Source organism: Harpegnathos saltator, unplaced genomic scaffold (assembly GCF_003227715.2).
Source record: "Harpegnathos saltator strain DR-91 unplaced genomic scaffold, Hsal_v8.6 scaffold403, whole genome shotgun sequence".
NCBI lineage: Eukaryota > Metazoa > Arthropoda > Insecta > Hymenoptera > Formicidae > Harpegnathos > Harpegnathos saltator.
Window position 1 is genome coordinate 853,325 of NW_020230210.1, and position 22,295 is coordinate 875,619.

The 22,295-nt window shown below is 43.2% G+C and overlaps 2 protein-coding genes across 4 annotated transcripts; one reads left to right on the forward strand and one right to left on the reverse strand.

The window, feature by feature from the left end:
- Nucleotides 1-458: 458 nt before the first annotated feature.
- Nucleotides 459-1,794, reverse strand: LOC105189321 (acylphosphatase-1). Its single transcript, XM_011151349.3, has 4 exons — nt 1,395-1,794; nt 1,291-1,307; nt 752-861; nt 459-670 (listed from the first exon to the last, which is right to left on the reverse strand). Exons 1-4 carry the CDS (start codon nt 1,522-1,524, stop codon nt 556-558), a joined length of 372 nt encoding a protein of 123 aa, XP_011149651.1. The 5' UTR covers nt 1,525-1,794; the 3' UTR covers nt 459-555.
- On the forward strand, nt 1,330-21,048 carry LOC105189322 (cell growth regulator with RING finger domain protein 1). Of its 3 annotated transcripts, none has more exons than XM_011151354.3 (7): nt 1,330-1,348; nt 2,459-2,866; nt 5,722-5,879; nt 17,075-17,246; nt 18,204-18,345; nt 18,477-18,584; nt 19,148-21,048. In XM_011151354.3, the coding sequence occupies exons 2-7, from the start codon at nt 2,748-2,750 to the stop codon at nt 19,625-19,627; spliced, it is 1,179 nt and encodes a 392-aa protein (XP_011149656.1). In that variant the 5' UTR covers nt 1,330-1,348; nt 2,459-2,747; the 3' UTR covers nt 19,628-21,048. The 3 variants fall into 3 exon arrangements, with proteins under 3 accessions (XP_011149656.1, XP_011149661.1, XP_011149659.1); XM_011151357.3 differs by lacking the exon at nt 1,330-1,348 and adding an exon at nt 1,844-2,370; XM_011151359.3 differs by lacking the exon at nt 1,330-1,348 and having other exon boundaries at nt 1,842-2,866; nt 18,207-18,345.
- The last annotated feature ends 1,247 nt before the right edge of the window (nt 21,049-22,295 follow it).

Sequence of the window (22,295 nt, forward strand, 5' to 3'; positions counted from 1 at the left end):
TACCATGAAAGTGACAGTCGCACACGGTACGAGAGACGTGCGAGGCAGCACATAATATACGAATGAAAAATAAACTGATTATTAAATAAGAACAATATTTTTTACCGCGCGCATAAACGAAGTTAGCAGATCTTACCGATACATATTTATGATCCTATATATAGTGAATACGCGAATATCGCGAAATTAAATCAGTCAGGTGTCCTTGCGAGAACAACTGCTACGACCAAATTTTTTGCAGACATATTTTTCCTCAATAAAAATGTCAAGAATAATCATCATATATCTTAAAGTTTGCTTAAAAAGTTAATCAAAGAATGGCCTTCTATCTTCTGATGATTCTCTTCTTCGTGCGTGATGGATATAGAAATTTTTATTAATATAATTTTACCTTAAAAAAAATTCAGTTTCTCAGTTTTTATTATAAAGATTCCATATATTTTTATATTTATTTAAATAAGTATTAATATTAATTAATAGCTTATATGCGTCACACGAATGACTTAATTGTTTCTACTCATTAGCAGACTCTTGCATCTCCGATTCATTTCGTTTTTATTTCCGTATCTCGAATTTCGAAAATGACTGCTCGGAGATCTCCTTCTCGTTGCGGAATTCCACCTTGTCGATTCGCGATTGTGGACTGCCGGTGTGACGAAGCCATTGTTTCCTGAAACGATGATAGAGACGATCGGTGCGACTAATAACATTCTTAATTTATGTTAATGACAATCACTCGTGGTTTCCTTACATCTCCTCCACTTGTTTTTTCTCTCCTTGCAGGTGGCCGACAACGGTACCGTTTGCGGTATTCATGCACCATCCTGTCAAACCCAACTCTAGGCCGCGCTTTTGGGTATACTAAATTCGCAGACACACAAACGATCCGTGAAATATCCTCACTTGTTACAGACATAACGAAATCACGGGTGAAGGGAACGACAATGTTGTACGATACGTTCATGAAGATCGAAAGTATCCTTGAACGAAACCAGGTAAATCTTTTTAACGATTTATCTTTTTAAGGTTCGTTTTTAATAACCTATTCAATTATCGATCGCAGGTTAAAAAAGGTTATATAACCGTAATCACATGCCGATGATAAAGAGGAGACGCGTTTGTATCACGGTACGTAATATAAGCAGTAATGCCGGTCGTCCGATAGATGTCGCGAAATGGAAGTTCAAGGTCCCGGAACGACGTTTCGGCCGACTAACTTCGATCTCATTCTCGATGATTAAAATTAATTGTCGGAAACCCCTTGTCGGATTTGTATCGGTCATTGCTCACCTTCCTGAAGAATACACCTGCGAAACACCACGAGTTCTGTGATTAACGACTGGAAAAGGTAAGCAACGGTAAGCGACACGCGACATCGAGCGCAGGATGATTACCTTGTACGATGCCGAACACTTCGAAATCTAGCGCGATCATCCTTGACATTTTCGTCCTTTCTATTGTTAGCGGGAACTCGCAAAGCAGCAACGAGAAAAGTAAACACGCGAGATGCACGAATCTAATCATTCGCACATCGAGAGCTTGATCCAAGCCGTCCGACAAGGTCGACTGTTTGGCCAGATGTCGCTAGTTCGTTTGGTCGCGCGCTATATGTTCCGGAAATAATTGGCAGGGTAACTTGGCGACGCTTATATTCACGAGGAAACGCGTGTGTTTTCGAGCGACGAACTTTTCAACAGTCTTTCCGGTACGTCGAGAACGAATAAAAGGACTACTCGAGACCGAGTGTCTATTCGATCTTCCAACATCAATCGCGTTTGATCACGTCTCATATAAATACGTATCACCCGTCACGGAGTGATTGTAAGTAAATTTTTTTCTCTCGTCTTTCAAAGCGCCATGTTGCTTCCTCAACCCCATTCTTTCGCGCCTTCATTTGCACACATCACAATTTTCTCGCCGAAACTCGCAAATCCTTGCGTCCGAAAATACGCCTTTCCTGCTCTCTCGCCCCGTGTCTCTTTGGAAATGCGGCAGTGTATTTCGAAAATATCCTTCGCGACGACATGTTCGATTCGAAGCAGCAGCGGTAGTAGCGCCATCGGCAACCGCGAGATGGTGGGAGAGTAGATGGCGCGAAATAACACGTATAAGTATCGTACGCCGCGCCGGTGGAGCAGTCAGTCGACTTCTATCGGTTGGTCGTGCGATACATTCTCGTTTCGCGTTTCTACGACATCTCTTCTCCCCTCTCTCTCTCTCTCTCTTTCTCTCTCCTCTAGCCTCTCTTGTACAGGTTAAGCTCCGCGTTGCGTCCCGATCGCCGGCGGCTATGCCAAGGAGTGCGAGGCGCGTGCGATTTCGCGTCGCCGTCTCCTCTTTTTGCCGACGGTCGTCTGCCGCGCGGGTTGCGTAAGTTGTATAACGACGGTACAGACGTCGTCGATGAGGTGTCAACGGCGCGCGCGCTCGTACCTCTGACGACGTCGTCGTGTGTCAGCCTAGCGTAACGTCATCGGCCTACGTCTGGCAACGATAACAACAACAATAACAACGTCGGCGGCGGCGAAGACGAGGACGACGACGACGACGAGAAGGAAGTGGAAGGCGGACGACTCGACGACGATTCACAGCGGAGCTACGGAAAGGAGAGAAAGAAAGCGGTTGTGGCGAAGGAAGAGGAGGAGGCGAGGAACAGGAGAACGCGATACACTCGTCGTGCGTGTGTGCGTGCGTGTGTGCGTGCATGTGTGCGGGTACGGGCGGACCCGTGAGGACGGCGGGAATCTATGCGAGACACGCGGGACACGATGACGGCGATGCTGGTGTCCGTGGCGGAGCTGTCCAATATCTTCTCAGTGCTCGCCGTGCTGATATGCTTCTGCGGGGTCATCCTGTTTATCATGAGGTACGTGCAGCAGGCCGCGCCGTCGGCTCATCTTTCTTCGCGCAGATGCGCCATTCGCGACGACGACGACGACGACGACGACGACGACGACGACGACGACGATGACGTGCGTGTTATGCGGATTTTAATAGATACAGCATTAGATGACGAAGACGTCATCGTGGCTGTTTTTGTTATTGTCATCACTTGTCGCTCGTTCACAGAGTGACACCGATCGCTTCTCTTTTTCTCTCGTTTCTTCTTCCGCCGTAAATCTCATCATCTCACGCGATCGGAAGTGGTGGTGTGTCTCTCGTTAACTTCACGCAGGTACTCGCATTGAAACCCGTCGTGTACCGGCTTTGAAACACACGTATGGTGGACGGAGGTTTATCGAACAGTTATTAATGGGCGATTTGTCGTAAGCGTCGAGGTAACGGTCGAATTGTTACAAATCCACGCAAAACGGAACTCTTGATTGCAATCCTCTCCTTGTGTCGTTTGTCCATTTATCTAGGATTTTCGAGTCGATATTCGGAAACTCGAGGGGAATCTCAAACAGAAAATCGCAAGAAAATCAAAGAAAAAATCAAAAGAAAATCGCAAATTTTCCCCCTCGCGTCTCGGCTGTGGTGCGATTCTTTAACTCGTTATTGGAGTTAACGACACATTGGTTATCGTTGCGCAGCTCTTGTATACCGTAGAAAAGCTGTGCAACGATAACGAAAGTGTCGTTAACTCCAATAACGAGTTACAGAATCGCACCACAGTGGGGCCGCATCCTGCGCGTTGCGCATGAGACTCAAGTCGCGCGGCGCACACGCGCGATTCGGCAACGCGACTTCTTCCTCAAGTCAAACGACACGACGACGACGACGATGGAGTTCCGCACTCGCAAAACGAGCGATGAATGTTTCTCCGATTTTCTCGAGTGACGCAGCCACTTTCGTGTGTACTCGCGTCGGGTAGTCTCTCGACGACACAACGCGGTCTCTCGAAAGTAGGTACTAAATCGAAAGCGTCACACTATTTGTAAATCGTGAAACTCCTGAATCGCGAGCTCTGTTTCTGCTCGTCGTCGTTGTCGTCGTCATCACCATCATCACCAACTACCACCAGCATTACTACCACCACCTCGCTCGCCTTGCTCCGTACCTCCGGCTTTCGCGGATCTGCACGTCACTGATACCAAGTGGAATTCCACTTATTATCTCTGTTTACACTCTTTTCTTCCGCGAGGAGTATTTTCTATCGTTTGCGCGCCACGTATTTCTTTGTTAAATAACAAATCGGAGATTAAATCTCGCTCGTCGCTTGTCTGACTGATTTAATCTTAGGCGTGTCTTTTTTCCCTTCTTTCGCTCAACACTCTCGCTTCCTTTGTCGAGCGTCATTTCTTTCGTCATACTTTTCATTGATGTACGCCGATGCAACGTAGTACGTAATGCAAGCGAGAAATTGTCGCTTCGGCGACGGCACGAAATAAACGCCGGCCTGGCCTGCCGATTACGCGAGAGCCGATTTTAGCCGCGTAGCAATTAACGTGTCGGAGATTTTAAATGTCGCGCGATCGCCGCCGTCGGGCCGGGCAAGCGGCGGACGAATGGGAGGGACAATGCTTCTTGTCGTTACCGGTCGCGCCGATTCCGTCGATTTACTTTTTTGTACAAACGCACGTACTCGCGTCTCAAGGCCGCAAGGTCACTGACAGAGCCCGGCTCGGCTGCCTGGCGGCAGGCCGCTCGCATGTTAATTGTGCCGTCTAACTGTGAACGATCGTTTTAATATTAGCTCGGTCGCGTCGCCGAGGCGTTGAATCGAACGCGCCGCGTTAGCAATTATATAGCATATATTTCTTGCGTTTGCAATTGTTTCCGGCAAATTCCGTTTCTCATTCCCGCGGTCGAGCTTGAAATTATTAATCGAATTTCAAAAGTTGACCTCACGCGCGTGATTCATCACGAGCACGAGGTAGAAAAGGAATAATCATTATGCCCTTCTATTGTCCCGCGTTTAAATGACCATTAGATGTATCGAAGTGTAAAAATAGCGGTTAGATATTGAAATGCAATAACGTGCTCACATCTCGCGCTCACGAAGTTATCCCTCGTTCTTCGTCGATAAGTCATCCACAGCTCGGTTTTCTACGGTATTTATACAGAAAAATATTTCGCCAATACTTTTGAACTCTTCATCGAGATTAAACCGTCAATAAGTTCGTCGACCATCGATAAGTTTATCGCTGATAATATATCTGTCGCAATTTCCGTATCTGACAAATTATAAAACAAATGTAAATGTACGAGGTAAAATCAGACGATAACGATGTTTCTCCTCGCTTGTGCGCAGAATGTAAAACGTTCTTTTCCTTTTATCCTTCAATGATAATTCAATAAGAGCGAAATGGAGCGATTCACCGCGTGGAAACTGTCGTAATTATTTCTACCCCGCAAACCGCGGAGCGTGTCATTTCTCAGTCTTTAGACATCAATATTATGAAATCCCCCCCCCCCAACGAAATTCCAATTCGGATCTCGAAACGTTAGATCGTACATAAAATTGTGGAATCACTCATAAAACTTTATACAAGAAAAAAAGAATTTAACGCGACAGTTTTAGAATTTTAATAGCATTCTAGTATTAACAAGATTTCTGGTTCCTTTGAGAACCGAATTTGCTTCGTAAAAACCAGAAATTCTATTTCCTTTGACCAATATGCATTTGGTTGGTTCGTCATCATTTTAATTCAAACAAGTTTTTTTCTTCGTACGAAGTCGTTCACAAAGAACGGTAGATTCTCTCGTGTTCGATCAACCCTCCGCGTCGTAAAATTTCTTTAACAAAAATTTGACGACGCCTCGTTTGAATTTGCGCAGGAACATGATGGTGCTCCGCGTCCACGGCGACGACCTGATGTTCGGCGGCAGCGGAGGAGTGATAACGCATACACCTCGAATACCGCAGATGGAAATGATGAAGGTGCACATTCCCTTCACCTTCAAGCTCCACGAAAGCTTCAAGAGCACGTACGCCGGTGAGTCTTGACACTTTTGTCCACCTTTAGCTTCTAAGATTTCGCCTTGTGCAGGCCGTGTCACGCGAAACTCGTGACTCATGAGTTAGCTGCCAAGTCAGCGCGGTGTCGCGCGATAATGTGCACTATAACGGATTCTCGCGATCGTTCGCGTCTGTTTTCGCACATAAAACGCTACGCAAATCCTGGCGGACTTTCTCGCTGAGGTATGACTGCACGTGTGCGTATCGTAGCGGTAATTCGACGCTGAGGATATCTTCAAGCAAGGAGGCGTAAAATATCTCGGAACTGTTGGAAAAAAACAGCGTTATGTTGGGACTAGAAACTACTCTCTTCGCACGCAGGAAAATGTTGATTAAATCAACGTGAATGAACAGTGAACGAATCGAACTCGCGTTCTGGTTGAAGACAACAATTTGTGATTTTTATCAAAATTAAGGGGGGAATTACATTAGTGGAAGGCTGTTTTTTCAAGATTATTTTTACGAATTTTTAGAAACAGTAAAATCAATGGACTTGAAATTTTCACAGTGTTTAAAGTATAAAATAAATTTTATTGAATCACAAGAACTGATCCAATTTGTAATTATAGATAAAAAATGCAGCAAGTTATAGATAGAAAATGCAGTCATCCGTTTGCGAGCTCTATGTTTGCTGTCGACATAATTCCGGGCCTCTCATTACTCTGAAACCAAAAGAATGAGAAAGATTTTTAAAATATACGGTTGCCGTTATAGTCTCGAAAGAAAGAAACGTAACAAGTATCAAAATGAAGGCAGTGAAGCCAAGTATGGAAAAATAATGACTGTACAAAAAAAAGTATCGAAAATGAAACTTTTTTTAACTTGTAATCATGTTTAAAAAAAAATGAACGAAATAAAATATAACTGTTCGAGATAGGGGCGAAAACTACATGTTCTATACATCTATTGTATATTGTGTAAAAATTTCAAGTTATTTGGTTCAGTAGCCTTTGCGTAATCGTGTCGACAGTTTAAGAAAATGGCGTTCCCAGATAAACGCGTTTAAAGTTTTATGTGCACCTTCCATATACAAATAGTGACAAATTTATTTTATACTTTGAACATTAATGAATACACCGTGAAAATTTCAAGTCCATTGATCCTACTGTTTCTACTAAAAAAATTCGTAAATATAGCCTTGAAAACGGTCTGCTCCGCCTGTAATTTCCCCCTTAACTTCGTCTTGGATTTATTTGTGTATCACATTTCGTAGACCTCTTCCTCGTCAATCTGTTCGTAAACGAGCGAATTTAAATTTCGCAAGTATGAAATATGAATTGGAACGACCGTTTTGTTTGGTCCTCTTCTTGGGTCGGAGAGGTTCCTTTTGATATAATTCACACGTAATACTCTTGGATAACATTTACTACAATATCTCTCGCGTTTTGTGCGTTTCATCATCGACGTCGCGCGGCGGTGGCGGCGGTGACGGTAACGGTAATGTTTACCGAAAGAAAGAAACGACAAATACACGCGGCCGGATAAGTTCCTAGAAAATTCGAGTTCTGCGCGCTCGCGTCAAAGAGAAATCTCCGGGTGAAGGTTGAGAGCCTGGTTAAAGGTTGTCTCAGCAGCCGGCCAGCCACGCTTGAGGGTTAAGAGTTAATTAGCTGAAGGAAAGGAAAAAAATGAGGAAACTGAGGTAAAGGAAACCCGTGCCCGTGTTGCCACCCGACCGGTAACGCGGTGGCGGCTGTTCGTTCACTATTCGCTCGGAAAGTGGGTTATCTCGACGCGTAACAAGAAAAAGACGAGAGCGTCGCCATGTAATTGACATGCTGGGTGCGAAGGCACCCAGTTGAATTACGAAACCGCCACCTTGACCGCGTGTACAGTCGGGTCACCGCGGGACTCGCTTGACTTTTATCAACTATTGATCATGACTCGTCTTCGCGGTACAATAGGGTCTTCTCTCTCTCTCTCTCTCTCTCTCTCTCTCTCTCTCTCTCTCTCTCTCTCTCTCTCTCTCTCGATATCGCGCGCGTCGTGTATTTTTATTGCTTCTTTCAGTGAGGTACGAACGTCGCGTGTCGACTACAATTCCCACTTGACAATGCACTCAGCCGAGTCGGCATTGCATTCGTGTAGTTGTCATCATACTTTTCGTTTCCCATTTACTTCTCCTTCGGTGCAGTATGTCCATTTTCTCCCGAGGGCGTCTATATATCGACCGCGGAATGACTTGCGTGACCCTGATTTCATTGTTAGCTCAGGGGTCGCTGATGGTCTGCGCGATGATTCCAAGACGACGCGCCTTCGTCTTCTTCGTCTTCGAGCCTGCGATGATCGCGTCTTGGGAATGATATCCCGCCTGGCTAATACCGCGCGATTCCACGGAATCGAGCGAGAATCAAGGGCAATCGATCATTTCGAATTCCGCTCTCGTGACGATCGTGTAAACTGCGTACGGGCCCTCCGATGTTTCGTATTTTGAGGACGCCGCGTCGTGACGTGTTGCGTAATCCGAGTCAATGACGCGGCGGACCATTTGACTGGTGTCAACCACTAATCATTGTACAGATCGACGGTATTCGCGTGACGTGTTTATCATTGAGGCGCTTCGTCGTACCGATTAAACTCCGTCTCGATATAGCATGCTTAGTAAGATATTCAAAACACTTGCATTACCGCGAGGGCAAATTACGTTTTACATTGGAACAATCAAGTCAGGATAACGAACGAAAGTATCAATTCGGCAACACTGTATAAAATTTGGATTACGTCGAGCTTGAAGATCTTTTCCGGGCATTTAAAAGTTAAATTTCACATATTCGCCAAGTCGAGTTAATGAACGCGAAAATAATCGAAAGAGAAAGAGACAGAGAGGAGACTTGATACAATGCCAACGCAATTTTTCCTTCAATTGTATTTCTCAATACAGTGAGAATTTCTTCTTTGATACGAAATTGTTGACTGCACATAAAATTTAACGCTTAATTAAAATTCAAATTACAAGCGTGGTAACTTGTCGGTGTTGATTAATGAAATGAAATTTAAATGAACGGATAGCGTATGTTTTGTTCGCTTTGCCTTACTTGTGAAAAGTAATGATTGTCAACCGGTAGAGGAAGGGGCAGGCTTTTGTGATAAGCTTGCGATAATAATTTATCGATACAACTGCTTCGAAATGGAGAAATTCGTTTGGAGCAAAAATACGATAAGATATTGAACAGTTTTATTGCCTTTCGTACAATGTAAGCCCACAATGTCGTTGCACAATTTGGTCCACGTTACAGCGAAAGGAAACTCTATTTTATTTGCAAATTCAAGGAGGTAAGAGTGGGTCAGAGGAGGGTCGTCGAGCGTATCGATGTGTAACGCGGAATTTCGAGGATTACGTTAAGAGACAAGAAGAGAAAGAAGAGGCCGGAAGAATGGAGAAAAAACAGATGGATACTTAACGTGATATTATTCTGTTATTTATTACAACAATAATATACTGTTATATACACTCTCTGAAACCAGAAGCGAAACTCGAACCTTTGATTCCTCTTGTCACTCCTTTTACAATAGAGAATGACGATCTTGCAGGCAATACAAAAACTGCCAATCAGAACCTTGTTTTATTACTCGTGGCTGAGCGTGTACAAGATACTATATTTCGATGTGCAACGTTAGCTTTTATGTTTGTATTTTACACTGGTACGTACTCGCAATCCATACACCCAAAGAAAAGTATTCTGTTTGTAAAGTGATTTTTCCCTGATAGTCTCATATTCTGAGCGAAGCTTTTTACAGGAAAAAGATTCCTCTTTCGATAAAGCGATTAAAGTGAACCATTTATTTAAAATTTATTAGATATTCTAACCGTTTTCCTCTTATCTCAAGAGGATTTCCTCTTATATCGATTTTCCTCTTATATGAAGAGGAATATGTTGATTTAAATGTCCGCTTATTTTGTCGAGTCATGCTCTATCTATCAGATATGAATGAGAAAATAACCAATATGTTCATAGGTCAGAATATTTAAAAAGCTTTTCCAAAAAGGGTGTGTGTGTGTGTGTGTGTGTGTGTGTGTGCGTGCGCGCGCGCGCGCGCGCGCGCGCGTGTGTGTGTGTGTGTGTGTGTGTGTGTGTGTGTGTGTGTGTGTGTGTGTGTGTGTGCAGTAACATATAACGAAAATAATTTCCCCATATTTGGTCAAATACAGTTTATAACCTATTGCAAGAAGTTGAATAATATATTCTTTCTTTCAACCATGTTTCATACAATTGGTTATGATGAACATCTTTGTTAGCTATGAAATCCATAACAAAACTAATTGGAAATTTACTTGTTATGATGATCTTATTTCATTCGTATCTACTTATTGTAGAACTGGAGACAGAAGTACATCTATATATATATATATATATATATATATATATATATATATATATATTATTTTTCGCTATACATTATAATTTTTTTTTTTCAAATTAACCAATATAACCAGTAAAAATAAAGTATAGTAAGAATAAATAATAATCCTCTGAAAAGAAGATTAAATAATCTATGTATAAGAGGAAATTTATATTAAAATCGATAAGATTTGCATTATATACATATAACATATAATTCCTTTAATTTTGAGAGCAATGCATTGATATTTTTTTCTTAATCTCAGAGGAATTCACTTGAAGCCATACATAAGAATGAAATCCTCTAAAATTTAGGTGATGCCGCTTGTTCTGAGATTATATTTTTTTGGGTGTATACGCATGTCCGTAACATTACGTTTTTTTCATCTTCATATCGTAAGAACACGCATTATCGTCATCGCGCAATCGTCAACAATGAGAGACGCCTACGAAATCGGCGTACATATGAGCCCCTTTCTTTTATATGTGCCCAGGGTTAGTGTTTTACCGACTCTCGGACGTGGAACGACAGGCCGGGTTAAAGAGAAAATAATGACGAATATTTCAACATGTTTGTCGTGTTTATGTAGGTACACGATGTGTGTTTCGAGCGTAGCGCGGGCGCGAGCGAGAAGCGAGAAGCGTGTTCGACCGGGTGGCAGCGGCGCGCGAAACCCGGCGCGGCGGCGCTGGGTTACGCACCAACTTACGCAAGTTGCGTAATCGAGCGACCGGCAATGTGTGTGGCGCAACCCAGGATCCGAGATCTTCTCTCGCTCGTTCGTGCGCGCGCGCGATTAACCGTCTTTCGCAATTTGCACGTGCCGCCGCTGAAGTCGCGATATATCGCAGCGAGGATCGCCGCAGCGTGTGGATGATGCGATCTCGCTCGGCTCGGCTCGGTTCGGCTGCAATCATTCGGCGATTTTGCTGGTGCCAGGACGGCATTCCGTTTGCGAAACCGCGACGCGCGCGTACGTACGCGCCCATCGTTAAACTTGACATTAAGACTGGTGGCCGGCTTTGCGAAATATGTCGACCTCGCGAGAGATGCGCGAAATTCGCGGTTGCGTCGCGTCGACACCCCGTGAGTGTGTGATCCTTGCCCGGTCGCTCCGCTCCCGAGCGCTTTCGCCTGACCGTGCAGCGATTTGCATATTCTCACGTGCGGAAATTAATTACGTGTTGACTGAGCTAGCTGAATCTGCATCGAGTTTAGCAATAATTAGTGATTAATTAATATAGTAGAATAAAGTAGATCACTTATGTTGAAACGCGAAGATCGGCGGAATAAAATGAAATATGACAGAGTAAAGGAAAATGTTTCGTTACATTCCCGAATGACGTCCTTTCGAAACAACGAGGAAGTTAACGACGAGATAAAGATAACGTAGTCTTCGCGCGAGATAGCGAAATGAAGAAGAAGAAGAAGAAGAAGAAGAAAGAGAAGCACGTACTATGCGGTAACTTAAAAGGAGAGCATGGAATTGGAAAAAGGACCAAGTAGGAATCAAAGGAACGACCGGGGAGGAGAGAGAGAGAAAGGGGAGAGAGACGCGTTAGGAGGAGAACCGTATTACTTATTTAAAGTCAACAACCACCCAAGCGAGCGCGTTTATCAACGGAGTCGACCGTGAATCCGGCGGGTTTTATACATTGTGTTTTTCTTCCTGTCATTTGGTGGTTACGTTATCGGAAGCTCGCGATCGGAAGTTGTTCACCGTCTCGACGACGTTCACGGCGAGCCGCTTTGAGCTGATCAACGAACCGCACTCAGGTGGATCATAGAGAGAGAGAGAGAGAGAGAGAGAGATTGCGATTTTCGTTCGTGCTTCTTCACACGGAATCCTCTTCCTTTATCCATCGGTCCGCGTAGTCGGTCGGTTAGGACCGTTAATCAAAATAAAGTTACGCGAAACGGAGCGCATGCAGCGTTGAAACGCGCGTGACCGTAATACCGTATTGTTGGGAGCAGGATTGTGCAAGAATAGGAGAGAAATATATATATAGAACGAGTGCCTCGACTAAGTGTTCTCGTTCGCATCGCGTTTCATAATCGGATCAGCGAACAATCACCAGCACCCGTCGGCGTTGTCGTCATTGTCGTCATCGTCTTTGCAATCGTAGGATTTCCCAAGGGGGGACAAAGGATTCTCCGATTCTCTAACATCTGCACTCGAACCTACGCGCATTCGCGAAACGAGTTCTCGAAAAATGCTGCACGCCGAAAGAGCAGATCGCGGATTACGAATGTGGGACGCACTTTCATGTTCCATGGTCATCCAGTCGCACCGCCCGCTCTCTCGTGCCTCTCCTCTCTCTCTCTCTCTCTCTCTCTCTCTCTCTCTCTCTCTCTCTCTCTTTCTGTCTCGTCGCTCGTTTGACACCCGCGTTCTGCCTGATAGGGGATAATTGTTTTTATCGTGTTCCTACCACGAGACCGCGCTCGTGCGTCTATTGTTTGCAGATTTCTGTATTATGTATACTTTATTCTTCACTTACCTTATTGCACGTTAATGAGTTCGTCCCATATAAATAAATAAATTACAATTGATCATGCATAACAAAGATATGTGTCAGTGACGGACGCATCTCTCTCTCTCTCTCTCTCTCTCTCTCTCTCTCTCTCTCTCTCTCTCTCTCTCTGTCTGTCTGTCTGTCTGTCTGTCTGTCTGTCTGTCTGTCTGTCTGTCTGTCTGTCCGTCCGTCTGTCTGTCTCTGCCCCTCTCTGTTTCCCTCATTATGTCGCGAACCCGGATTCATAAAAGAAGTGCAAGGCGACGCGTAAAAGGATGGGAAGAAAGAGCAACACTCGAGCCGCTTTTTTTCACAGCCAACTTCTTCATTTTTCTTTCTTTCTTTATTCCTTTTATCTCCGATTTTTCCTCGATTGCACGTTCGTGTGTCTTTTCTCGCGAATGTTTTCGACCTTTTTCGCGGATAACCGGTCCGTCACAGTTCGGCCGACTGCGAGAGACTCTCGCGGTGAAAGGCCAGTCGCACAATTGGCGCAGGCTCGCGCGAATCTAGCCCGCCGTCGCGCTAGGTCTGCCGGTTCCAGCGGCGGATCGAGAACGCGGCCGGGCTTGTCCTTTCCTCGTGCCGAGCCCGGCCTCTCTCATATCTCGCAACCGCCGAAATTGGAATCCGCGAGTTTAGGATTTTGTAATTCGAAAAGAGAACGGAGGTACATTTATATATATATATATATCGCCATGTTCGTTCAAATGCGGCTTCCTTCGAACGATATCATTACATCCTTGAAGGGAGCAGAAGAAGCTACGCTTTTGGGCTGCAGAGATCCGAGCGAACTCGCGTCGCATCAACGTCAGGACTGACGCAGGTTAACAGCGATTGTCGAAGCCCCTCAATTACATAACCGCGGTTGCGTCAGCTCGCGCTCCGGCGAGTCGTTAGAATCAAACCAGTCCGCTCGTCGCGCTCGTTTCGGGTCAACCGTCGGTTCGGCAGGTCAACTCGCAATGTATTGATTGGCCTTTATTCATGCGAAAATATTCCTTTTGCATTTGATCAGCTGCTGTCGAGAAAATAGTTTGCATCTTCGGGATAAAAGGAATCATTCGAGGTCGAAGAAGCACGGCTTTATTTGCACGGGAGCGATTGTATTTGATTACAGATAATGTTCGAGACATTTTTTTATGATTTATCTTTGTCTCTTTCTCTTTTTGTCGAATTAGGCTATGAATATTATCTCTCACTTCTCTATCCGTAAGTTTATTCAATATCGAACGTAAAGAGGTCGCATGTGGTCGGGATCTGTGGACTGGTGTAAATGGCCATGTTTGCTACCGATCATCGTCGTAATGACCTTGATTGGTACCTGCAACCGGCTTTGTGTAGTCGTCTGATCACGTAGACGGACGAGAAACGTTTCTTTTTTTCTCATTATCCTTTTCCTTCCTTTTGCGTACAGAAACGGCCGCATTTGAATTTTTTCCTGATCGACATTTCCACTTTGACAATACATGTTAATTAGTAGTTAATTTAGTAATTATTAATACAAATTTTAACACACACACACACACACACACACAAGAGCTCGTTCTTCTCCGCGAAATTTTACAGTTTTATTGCAAATATCTCCTTCGCAGTATTGAAAAAGCAGCCAGAACAGTTTCGAGATTAAAAAGCGAAAAAATGTGATAAATTCGTTGTTTGACGGGATCTCATCATTCTTTATGACATCTTATAGGTGACTGGTATCTTATTTTTTTCGAGACAAACTCCGCCGAGACGCAGATCGCCCGGTATCCTTGGCGAACATAAACATTGCCGAAAGAATGGAAAGAAGAAAGAATCAAAAGAGGAACAAGAATGATAGTCTGAACAAAGTGCGAGCCAGCCGGTTTTACGATCAAGTTGGGAATCATGAATTCTGTTTTTCGAATCTAACTCGTGTAGGTTCGTTGTCTCTCTCGCGAGCTCTCGGTTGAACGAAAATGTGAGGGAACGGACTCGCGACTAGATTTGCGAAAATTTGTCGCCAGCTGTGCACACACAAACACACAGGTACATAAACACACTTACATAGATTCGAAATCTCGCGGGACTTCTCCAGGCGAACGAAAGTGAAAGCTACTAACGACGGGTCGGCCAGCTCACGATTCGACTCTACTGAGTTCAACTCAATTCGCAATTCGACTTGGTTTTGTACTATGAGCTATTGCAACCTAGACTTCCATTCACTTTATCTTGATCGAATCTAGAAATAATTTCGTTCAGCGAATGTCGATTTGTTTCCTATTACCAGGTAGATATTCTCCCTCCCTCCTCCTTCCTCTCCCTCTCCTCTCCTTTTTCTTTCGTTCTGTTGGTCTACGAGATTAGTGGAGAGCGCTTGCGAAGTGTCACGCGACCTGGTAACCCCCTTGAATCTCATAAGATGTAGTGGTAGTGAGCATCTCTCGGAACAAAACTGCGAGACTAGAAAGAGACGGAGAAAAAAGTCGAAAGTGCGTTTCTTACGCAATAATTTTTAGTCGTGAAATAACAGCGCCGTAAGAGCGTTATTTCACTGTGAGCTCTCGTCCGGCAATATTCGCGATGAGTCAAAGGAGAAAGAGGGAGGGAGAGATGTTCCGACTCTCAGAATGTTCATACAGGTAACCTTTGAGTCCCCCTTTAATTGTCCCATATATGGATCGCACAAGGTTCAGCTTTAAGGATGTTCAAGGTTGGTCACAACAGGGTTCTTCGACTGCATCGATCGTAGCAAGGTTGCTCAGTTTTAAGGGCATTCAAAGTTATTCATAGCAAGGTCGTTTAGGATGTTGGCGTAAAGGCGTTCATTGTTGTTAAAAAGCGTACAGTCGTATTGTATGGAGTAGTGTGTGAGTTAAAGACAAAATGAAATAAAAAGAGGAAGTCTTAGGGTTATTCTTGCGTTTACAATGCGTTCACTTGAGGCGAAAAAATCAGCCGTGCAGGATAATATTATAAGCGTTGCAAAATGCGTCATGTTTGCGTAATTAAATTGCGGTGAGCAGGTCTCGCGAGCGCACAGAAAAAAAGGAAGGAAAAAAGAGAAAAGGTGCCGACAAGAATTCGCAAGCAATAGCGCAGGTTTTATGAATTTCCGCGCCAACATTGTATGACTGCGTGTTGCGATTGCACCATACCGGTATGGTGCATTAACAGCATATGTTCCGATGTCTGACGTGCCGGTATCGAATGAGGAATATGTTCGCCTCGGAGACAACGCTTACATGTTCTCACGTTCTTTAAAAAAATAAATTATTTTTATCAGATATCACATGCATTATTCTTACAGCGAATTAAACCTGTAAGGTCGTTACGTCGACACTCGGTATGTGTGATGAAGAATATGAAAAAACGACGTGCGCCTTTAATTTAATAAAATATAGCTTAAATATTCACGATATATATAATTTTTTTCAAATAAAGTAAAAATCGTACACGATATATAGGATTACAGCTTACGCAGTCGTTGGTCTTGACATTTAAATGACCAGTTGGCGATTTCAATTTTTTTTGTTTTTCTCTTCAAAAAAAGAATTGATTATCATGAATCGCATTACGCATATCCTGTAAGAGAGATACTTAATTAAGTCAACTGGTTATGTCAAGCCGGAATGTGCAAAATAGATCGCGATTTCCTCTGGTCTTTTCTACCGAAGGTACGAGTTTTGCATGTTGTTCTCAACATGTTTGATGTCGAATTAATGAGTTATCAATAAGCAAAAATTGATTTAATCGCACGTAACAATCATTAACACACGGCATGCTTTATAACCAAGATTTAAATGCATTGTCTTAAGAAAATTAAATAATACGTTTAAAAATCGGAAAATTTTGAAGCATACAAACACGCGTGCTCTGTCCTTTTTTCTTGCTCACGCATTAATATCACCGGTAAATTTTATTTAACTGTGATGTTTAGTTGGTCCTGTGATATTTTTAAATGTAAATTAAGCAATTTCCAAATTGCTAATTAGCAAATGTAAATTAAGCATCTCTCTCACTCTCTTTCTCTGTTTTGAAGAAATAAGTAATGCGTCGTTTTCGGGACATAAGAAATGTTATTTTTAAATGACAAAGTTTCTCAATTTCTTGATTTAATCACACTCTGCTATTATCCTACTGTTGTCCGAATAGATCCCGACTCGTTACTAAAAATTTGATACGAGACTTGTCACTACCTCAAGCAGTAACAAGTAGGTAGTCGAAAACAGTCGTTTTATATCTTAGCAAATAAAATTGTTTCATTCTCGAACGATAATCGCCGAGTGATTTTTGATCGATACAGTTGAAAGAAAAAAAAAAGAAAAAAAATGGGAAACGTCTGTTCTAGAGGTGGAGTGCGAAGTGTCCAGCCAAGTGGAGTATTCGCTGCAGGCGATCTGGGGTGTTAGCATCAGGGAGCTGCACCTGGCGCTTTGGAAACCTTGGAGCACGCTGCGCGACGCGTCCTTGAACGGGACCCTTCTGCAGGGTTATGCGCAACATCTCACACCGCTGCAAACGTATCCTTCAAGGCCTCTGCATCAATTTAATCTTTGATATGCTGGTTTCTCCTCGATCAGTTTTGCAACGTAAAAGAGTTTCTTCGATACAATTTGTCAGAAGAATTTCCTTGTTGTTCACTTAGACGTGAGCATTGGACTGTCTTAATAGCACTATCTATTGTCTTTATGGGTGGATAGACCACTTCTCTCTCTTTGCACAAGGCAAACAAACATGATAATAACATTTATTTCCAGAACTGACATCTGTAACGTCGTACGAGCACCAAGTCACGAGCATTCTGAGATTCGTTACGCACGAACGCATTGAATGTCAGCTTCGCGGGCTTCGTGAATTTTAAATCGTCGTTAATTCGGGAACCGTCGCACCTTCAACATTTTCGCGTCGACATCGCCGTCTTACGTTTTTGAAATGTCCCGCTGGGATTTCTTCTTGTCGACACCTTGTACAGCGCACAATAACGTTATATATATTCCCAGGATGTAACGTCAAGTTAAAAAGAATGACTAATAGATCGGAATAATCGTAATGGTGCATTCAGTATTGGTCTTGGTGTTCAAAATCAGTTGCTCTTTCAAGGCGATTTTCGAACGTCACCCACCTTCGTCATCCTCCTTGTCGCTCGCGCCTTAGCAACACGAAGCCACGTAGATGCACACATGGAAGAAATTTCAAGTAGCCCGGGAGATGGAGCGTGGCGTGCTTCAGCTATGGACTACACGCGTCGTTGAGGCGCGAACGGCAAGAGCGGAAGAAGGAGGAGGAGAACGACGTGTGGGGCACGTGATGTTAGAAAGAAATCACAGCGGGGATGTAACTGATCGGATGGAAGTGGATCGAAGTCTTCGCAAGTCATTACGAGCTTCATTTTGCTCTTCATTTCATCTCACTCACGACTATGATGGTAAAAAAATGTTGTCTGTGTTGATTACACCGTTCCTTGACCGAGACTGCAGTAGACAGCCCCACGGGGAGGAAACGCTGAGATTGTCGCTTCCAGCACCAGAATTGGAGCTTGGCACTCCTCCGCGGCTCTGTTACCCTTTGGTGATCTTTCTCACACGAAGAGACAACAGAGATCCTCATCCGGATGAAACCGTGAGCAAGATTTTCATTACTCGTTAACTGTCGTTATCGTCGTCGTAGTTGGATTTTATCGTTTGTTATCTACGCGTCTTAAACGCGGAGCGAATTAATATGGATCTTTAAGATCTAATGCGATGTTAAAGGTGGCGTTGGTGAATGTTGTTCACATCAAGGACAGCGTATGCACATTGCCGACTTCGATCTTGGCGCAGTACTTGAAACAGGCGAACGGTCAGTTGTCCTGCTTAAAGGTGAGATTTGAGAGTTAGAGTGACGTCGTTAATCATCTATGTCTATATTTAGCGCGTCTATATTCAGCTACTTCACCTTGACCCGTCTGGTCGCAAAATAACAAACAAACACATCTCGTTTGTGAGACATTTAAAGTTTGATATCTGTCACTCTGGTGTACTGGTGAAACGAGAATTATAAAGAAGGAAATAATTTCCTCATACATCGACTTTCCCGATGTCAATTCTTGTAAACATTTAGCGCAGGAAGCGGTTAATACATATAAATCTCGGGTTATTCGCGACAGATAATAGTTAGATGACACATCATGATCGAGTACCGACAAAGTTTCTCACGTGGAACATTCATTTGAAATGTCGAGCGTTAATATATTAAATGTCGCTTAATGATTATCTTTGATCGGTACAGATCATACTGACTTCATTAATTAATTCGCGCGTAAAACGTGATTAATTACAACGAGATCTCATGTCCCTTCGAGCGATCAGCGGCATATGACGTGTGAACGTATCAACATCGACAACTCGTGCGAGTTCGCACCTTTTGCGATTCTTGTTCACAGCAACTCTACCTGGCGACAGGCAACTCCAGCAATTACGATGAAAGCGATGTGTCATCGGGTCTGGGACCGACGCCAGCATTAGCGCTCGCCGAGCCGTGCAACAACAATAACAACAACGGCAGCGGTAGTGGCGGTCGTGGCGCCCTGGTGGCATCCGGTCAAGGCGGCGATCAGGATAGCGGTTCTCTGTGGAACAGCGCGGGCGAACAGCTCTGTGTAGTGTGCCAATACTTCCCTTTGTCGCGTGCTCTCCTACCATGCCGGCATACCTGTATTTGCGCCTCATGCTTCGGCAAGCTTGACCGCTGCCCTATGTGCCGCAGTCCCATCAAAAGCTACTTCTGCATACGCAGCGAAGAGTACATGCCGCCAGAGAAGGAGATCAATCCGTGCAAGCAGCGTCAGCAAAGCCACGGACCGACTCATTGGCTGCACGATTGGAACGACAGGCTCACCGATTTCCTCGGTTTCGCCCGATAGGGAGGACACGCTACACATTTGCGGCACTGTCACAGCGTTTTCCCAGCAGCTGATCTTACGTCGTTCCGTTGGAAAACGCTGCCCTCGAGCGAGGATAATCCAGCCGTTTGTTGTAATCGGCAGTAATTGAATGAATTCGAAGAGACAGGATCGATCTTAGAGAGAGAGAGAATCGCGAGAGGGCATGTTTGTTATAAATGAATATATATTTTTTAATCGAGAGATTTCTCCCGACGGTGTCACGCTTCAGTGTTTCTTTCCGCGCAATCGATAATCGCGATTGTAGCAGTGAACTTTGCGATAATCGCTGTTAAACCGCGTCATCATGGTTGGTTTAAGGTCCAACAGCGGCCGGGTTGTCACTCGAGGATGACGTCTCCTTGTATACTAAGGATTCAGAATTTGTTTTCTAGGCGCTCCAGTGTTAGCAACATTTTTATCCCTAGAGAACGAACGCTCCTACTGGAAATCCACCGTTAGATTCGTTACGGTCGAGGCACGCCATTTCGTTTGGTAGGCAATCTCCATAGATATTTTTATTTAAATCGAACGTGAATATAAAAGATAGTCGTTACGGCATAGTACCAAGCATATGAAAGCTATTGTATTGTCTTTCAAGTATTAACGTCCTTAAACTTTAAACCTGGATGTATGAAAATCAATGTTTACAATTGAAGAAAAAAGAACTGACATCTATTTATTCAGTTTTCAACAAAATTCCTAAAATTTGAAAGCATCTCAAAATCGGTAACTTCCGTTCATAAATTTCGTTTTTCAAATCACTGAAACGTCAATGAACTAAAGTAGTTAATGTGGCAATATGTCGCTTTTGAAAGGTTTACAAATTTTTGTAATTTTTGTATCGTTGAGTTTTGTAATTTGTATCGTTGAGTTCTCAAAGCTTGATAGCTTGATAACTTGAGTCATTTCGTGGAAAAGAAACGGTCGATATCGAACGAATTAACGAATCTTTTTCCCCATGTCGAGTACTTGCATTTCAAAACAAGAATATTATGCTGATATTTCAACGATTAGCTCACTATCGCTCTTGACTTAGTAATAAATTCGTGGAGCATGCGAACAGTAGTTTGACCATTTTGAGGCAGACTATATCCCGATTTATCGTTTACGAGTGAACTACGGAAGTCTGTGAGGTTTCGCGATGAATCTTCTCAGGCGGATATCAAAACCCGTTCTGAAATGCTTGGTTTGCTGCCGAGCTGTAACGTACGTGAAATGTTTGCTCACATACGAGATGTCTCGGAATCAAGAATTAACTAACTTCTTTAGGAATCTAACACTTCTTCGGCAATGACGAATTCGACTAGAATTCTTGAAGAAGATATTAATACTAATTCTTTTTTCTAGTCTTATCCGGCATCAAAAGTTCAATAAAATCTAATTATATAAAATTACGTAACAAATATAACTTAACTATATAAAAATTATATAAAATATATAATTATATAAAATATATAAAATATATATTTTATATAATTTTTTATATATTAATATATTTTATATCTTCTAGTTTTATATATATTATAACTTTCATGTGTGTGATCAACTAAAAGTTACTTATTTATAAATAAGTTTTCTTTAGAATGTAAACTTGAAGAATATTAAAAAGTAAGTTCTTCCTCCTTATCTCAATTCCGACGTTGGATACTACGTGAAGATATTTGTTGATTCCGGGACACCCGGTACGAACATAAATTCTCTCCGCTGTATCGTTCACGTCATCAGCAATTGGCTCACCTGAATAGATTTCGTACCACTCGATTAAGAAGATTGACCTTGAAACTTCATACGCTTCCTCGCTCTATTCGTAAGGCAGACATCGCACGATTCGATTCGATCGTCATACTCGTTGGACAATCGGGTGGCCTATCCGGCGGAGAACTATCGAGGTTCCCCCAAAATTGAACATCGAATTCGGTCGGATGCACAAGTGCGCACTGAGGAGGTCACACAATTTAAACTTCATCGTTCATACGAATCAACGCAGGACACTTGATGAAAATTATCGCAAGCGGAAATCCGGCTGGATATTCCCGACTCGAAACACATAGATAATAGACGATAATAACACCTCGACGCACAATCAATCGAGTTAAAGCGAAGATGGGACCAGCAAGAGATAGAAAACAATTTCAATATCTATAACGTGACCAATAATAACATTACGCCATTTAGAAGGGTCCAAAATCTTTGGTGTATACTGGTTATATCCGGAAACACGTTGGGTTTCCTCGCTTTCGTTGTCTATGTTTACGCGTTCTCATTTACGATTCATCAGAAATTCCTCTTTCGTATCTAACGGATTGTTGATATTGCATTTTGCGACTTCTAAAACGAATTCTAAACAATGACCTTTGATTCACGTCAGTGCCCACCATGTGCGTCTAATGCGATGCGATCCGCTAAATTCTTCGAGGTATTGTGCGATATATCGTAACGTCATTGATACGTGTGTGTCGTCAGTGCGAATGCATCAAGTCCTACAAATTAAAACATCAAGTTGATCGTATCCCGAAGTCGAATTCGAATAAAAACAACGATCGTGCGATGTCAAGAACGCCACAAGAGAGTCTCTGTATTCTCGTTTAAATGTCCGTGTATATAAGAACACATAGCGTTAACCGGCAGACATTTTTAATATGTGACT

What these genes read in the sequence shown, in the direction of transcription:
- LOC105189321 (XM_011151349.3), bottom strand. Translation starts at nt 1,524, where the DNA reads ATGATTAGATTCGTGCATCTCGCGTGTTTACTTTTCTCGTTGCTGCTT. An exon ending in AAAAAACAAGTGGAGGAGAT is followed by an intron (nt 671 to 751) that starts GTAAGGAAACCA and finishes TCATCGTTTCAG; the next exon opens with GAAACAATGGCTTCGTCACA.
- LOC105189322 (XM_011151354.3), top strand. Translation starts at nt 2,748, where the DNA reads ATGCGAGACACGCGGGACACGATGACGGCGATGCTGGTGTCCGTGGCG. An exon ending in GTCATCCTGTTTATCATGAG is followed by an intron (nt 2,867 to 5,721) that starts GTACGTGCAGCA and finishes GAATTTGCGCAG; the next exon opens with GAACATGATGGTGCTCCGCG. An exon ending in GTCAGTTGTCCTGCTTAAAG is followed by an intron (nt 18,585 to 19,147) that starts GTGAGATTTGAG and finishes TCTTGTTCACAG; the next exon opens with CAACTCTACCTGGCGACAGG.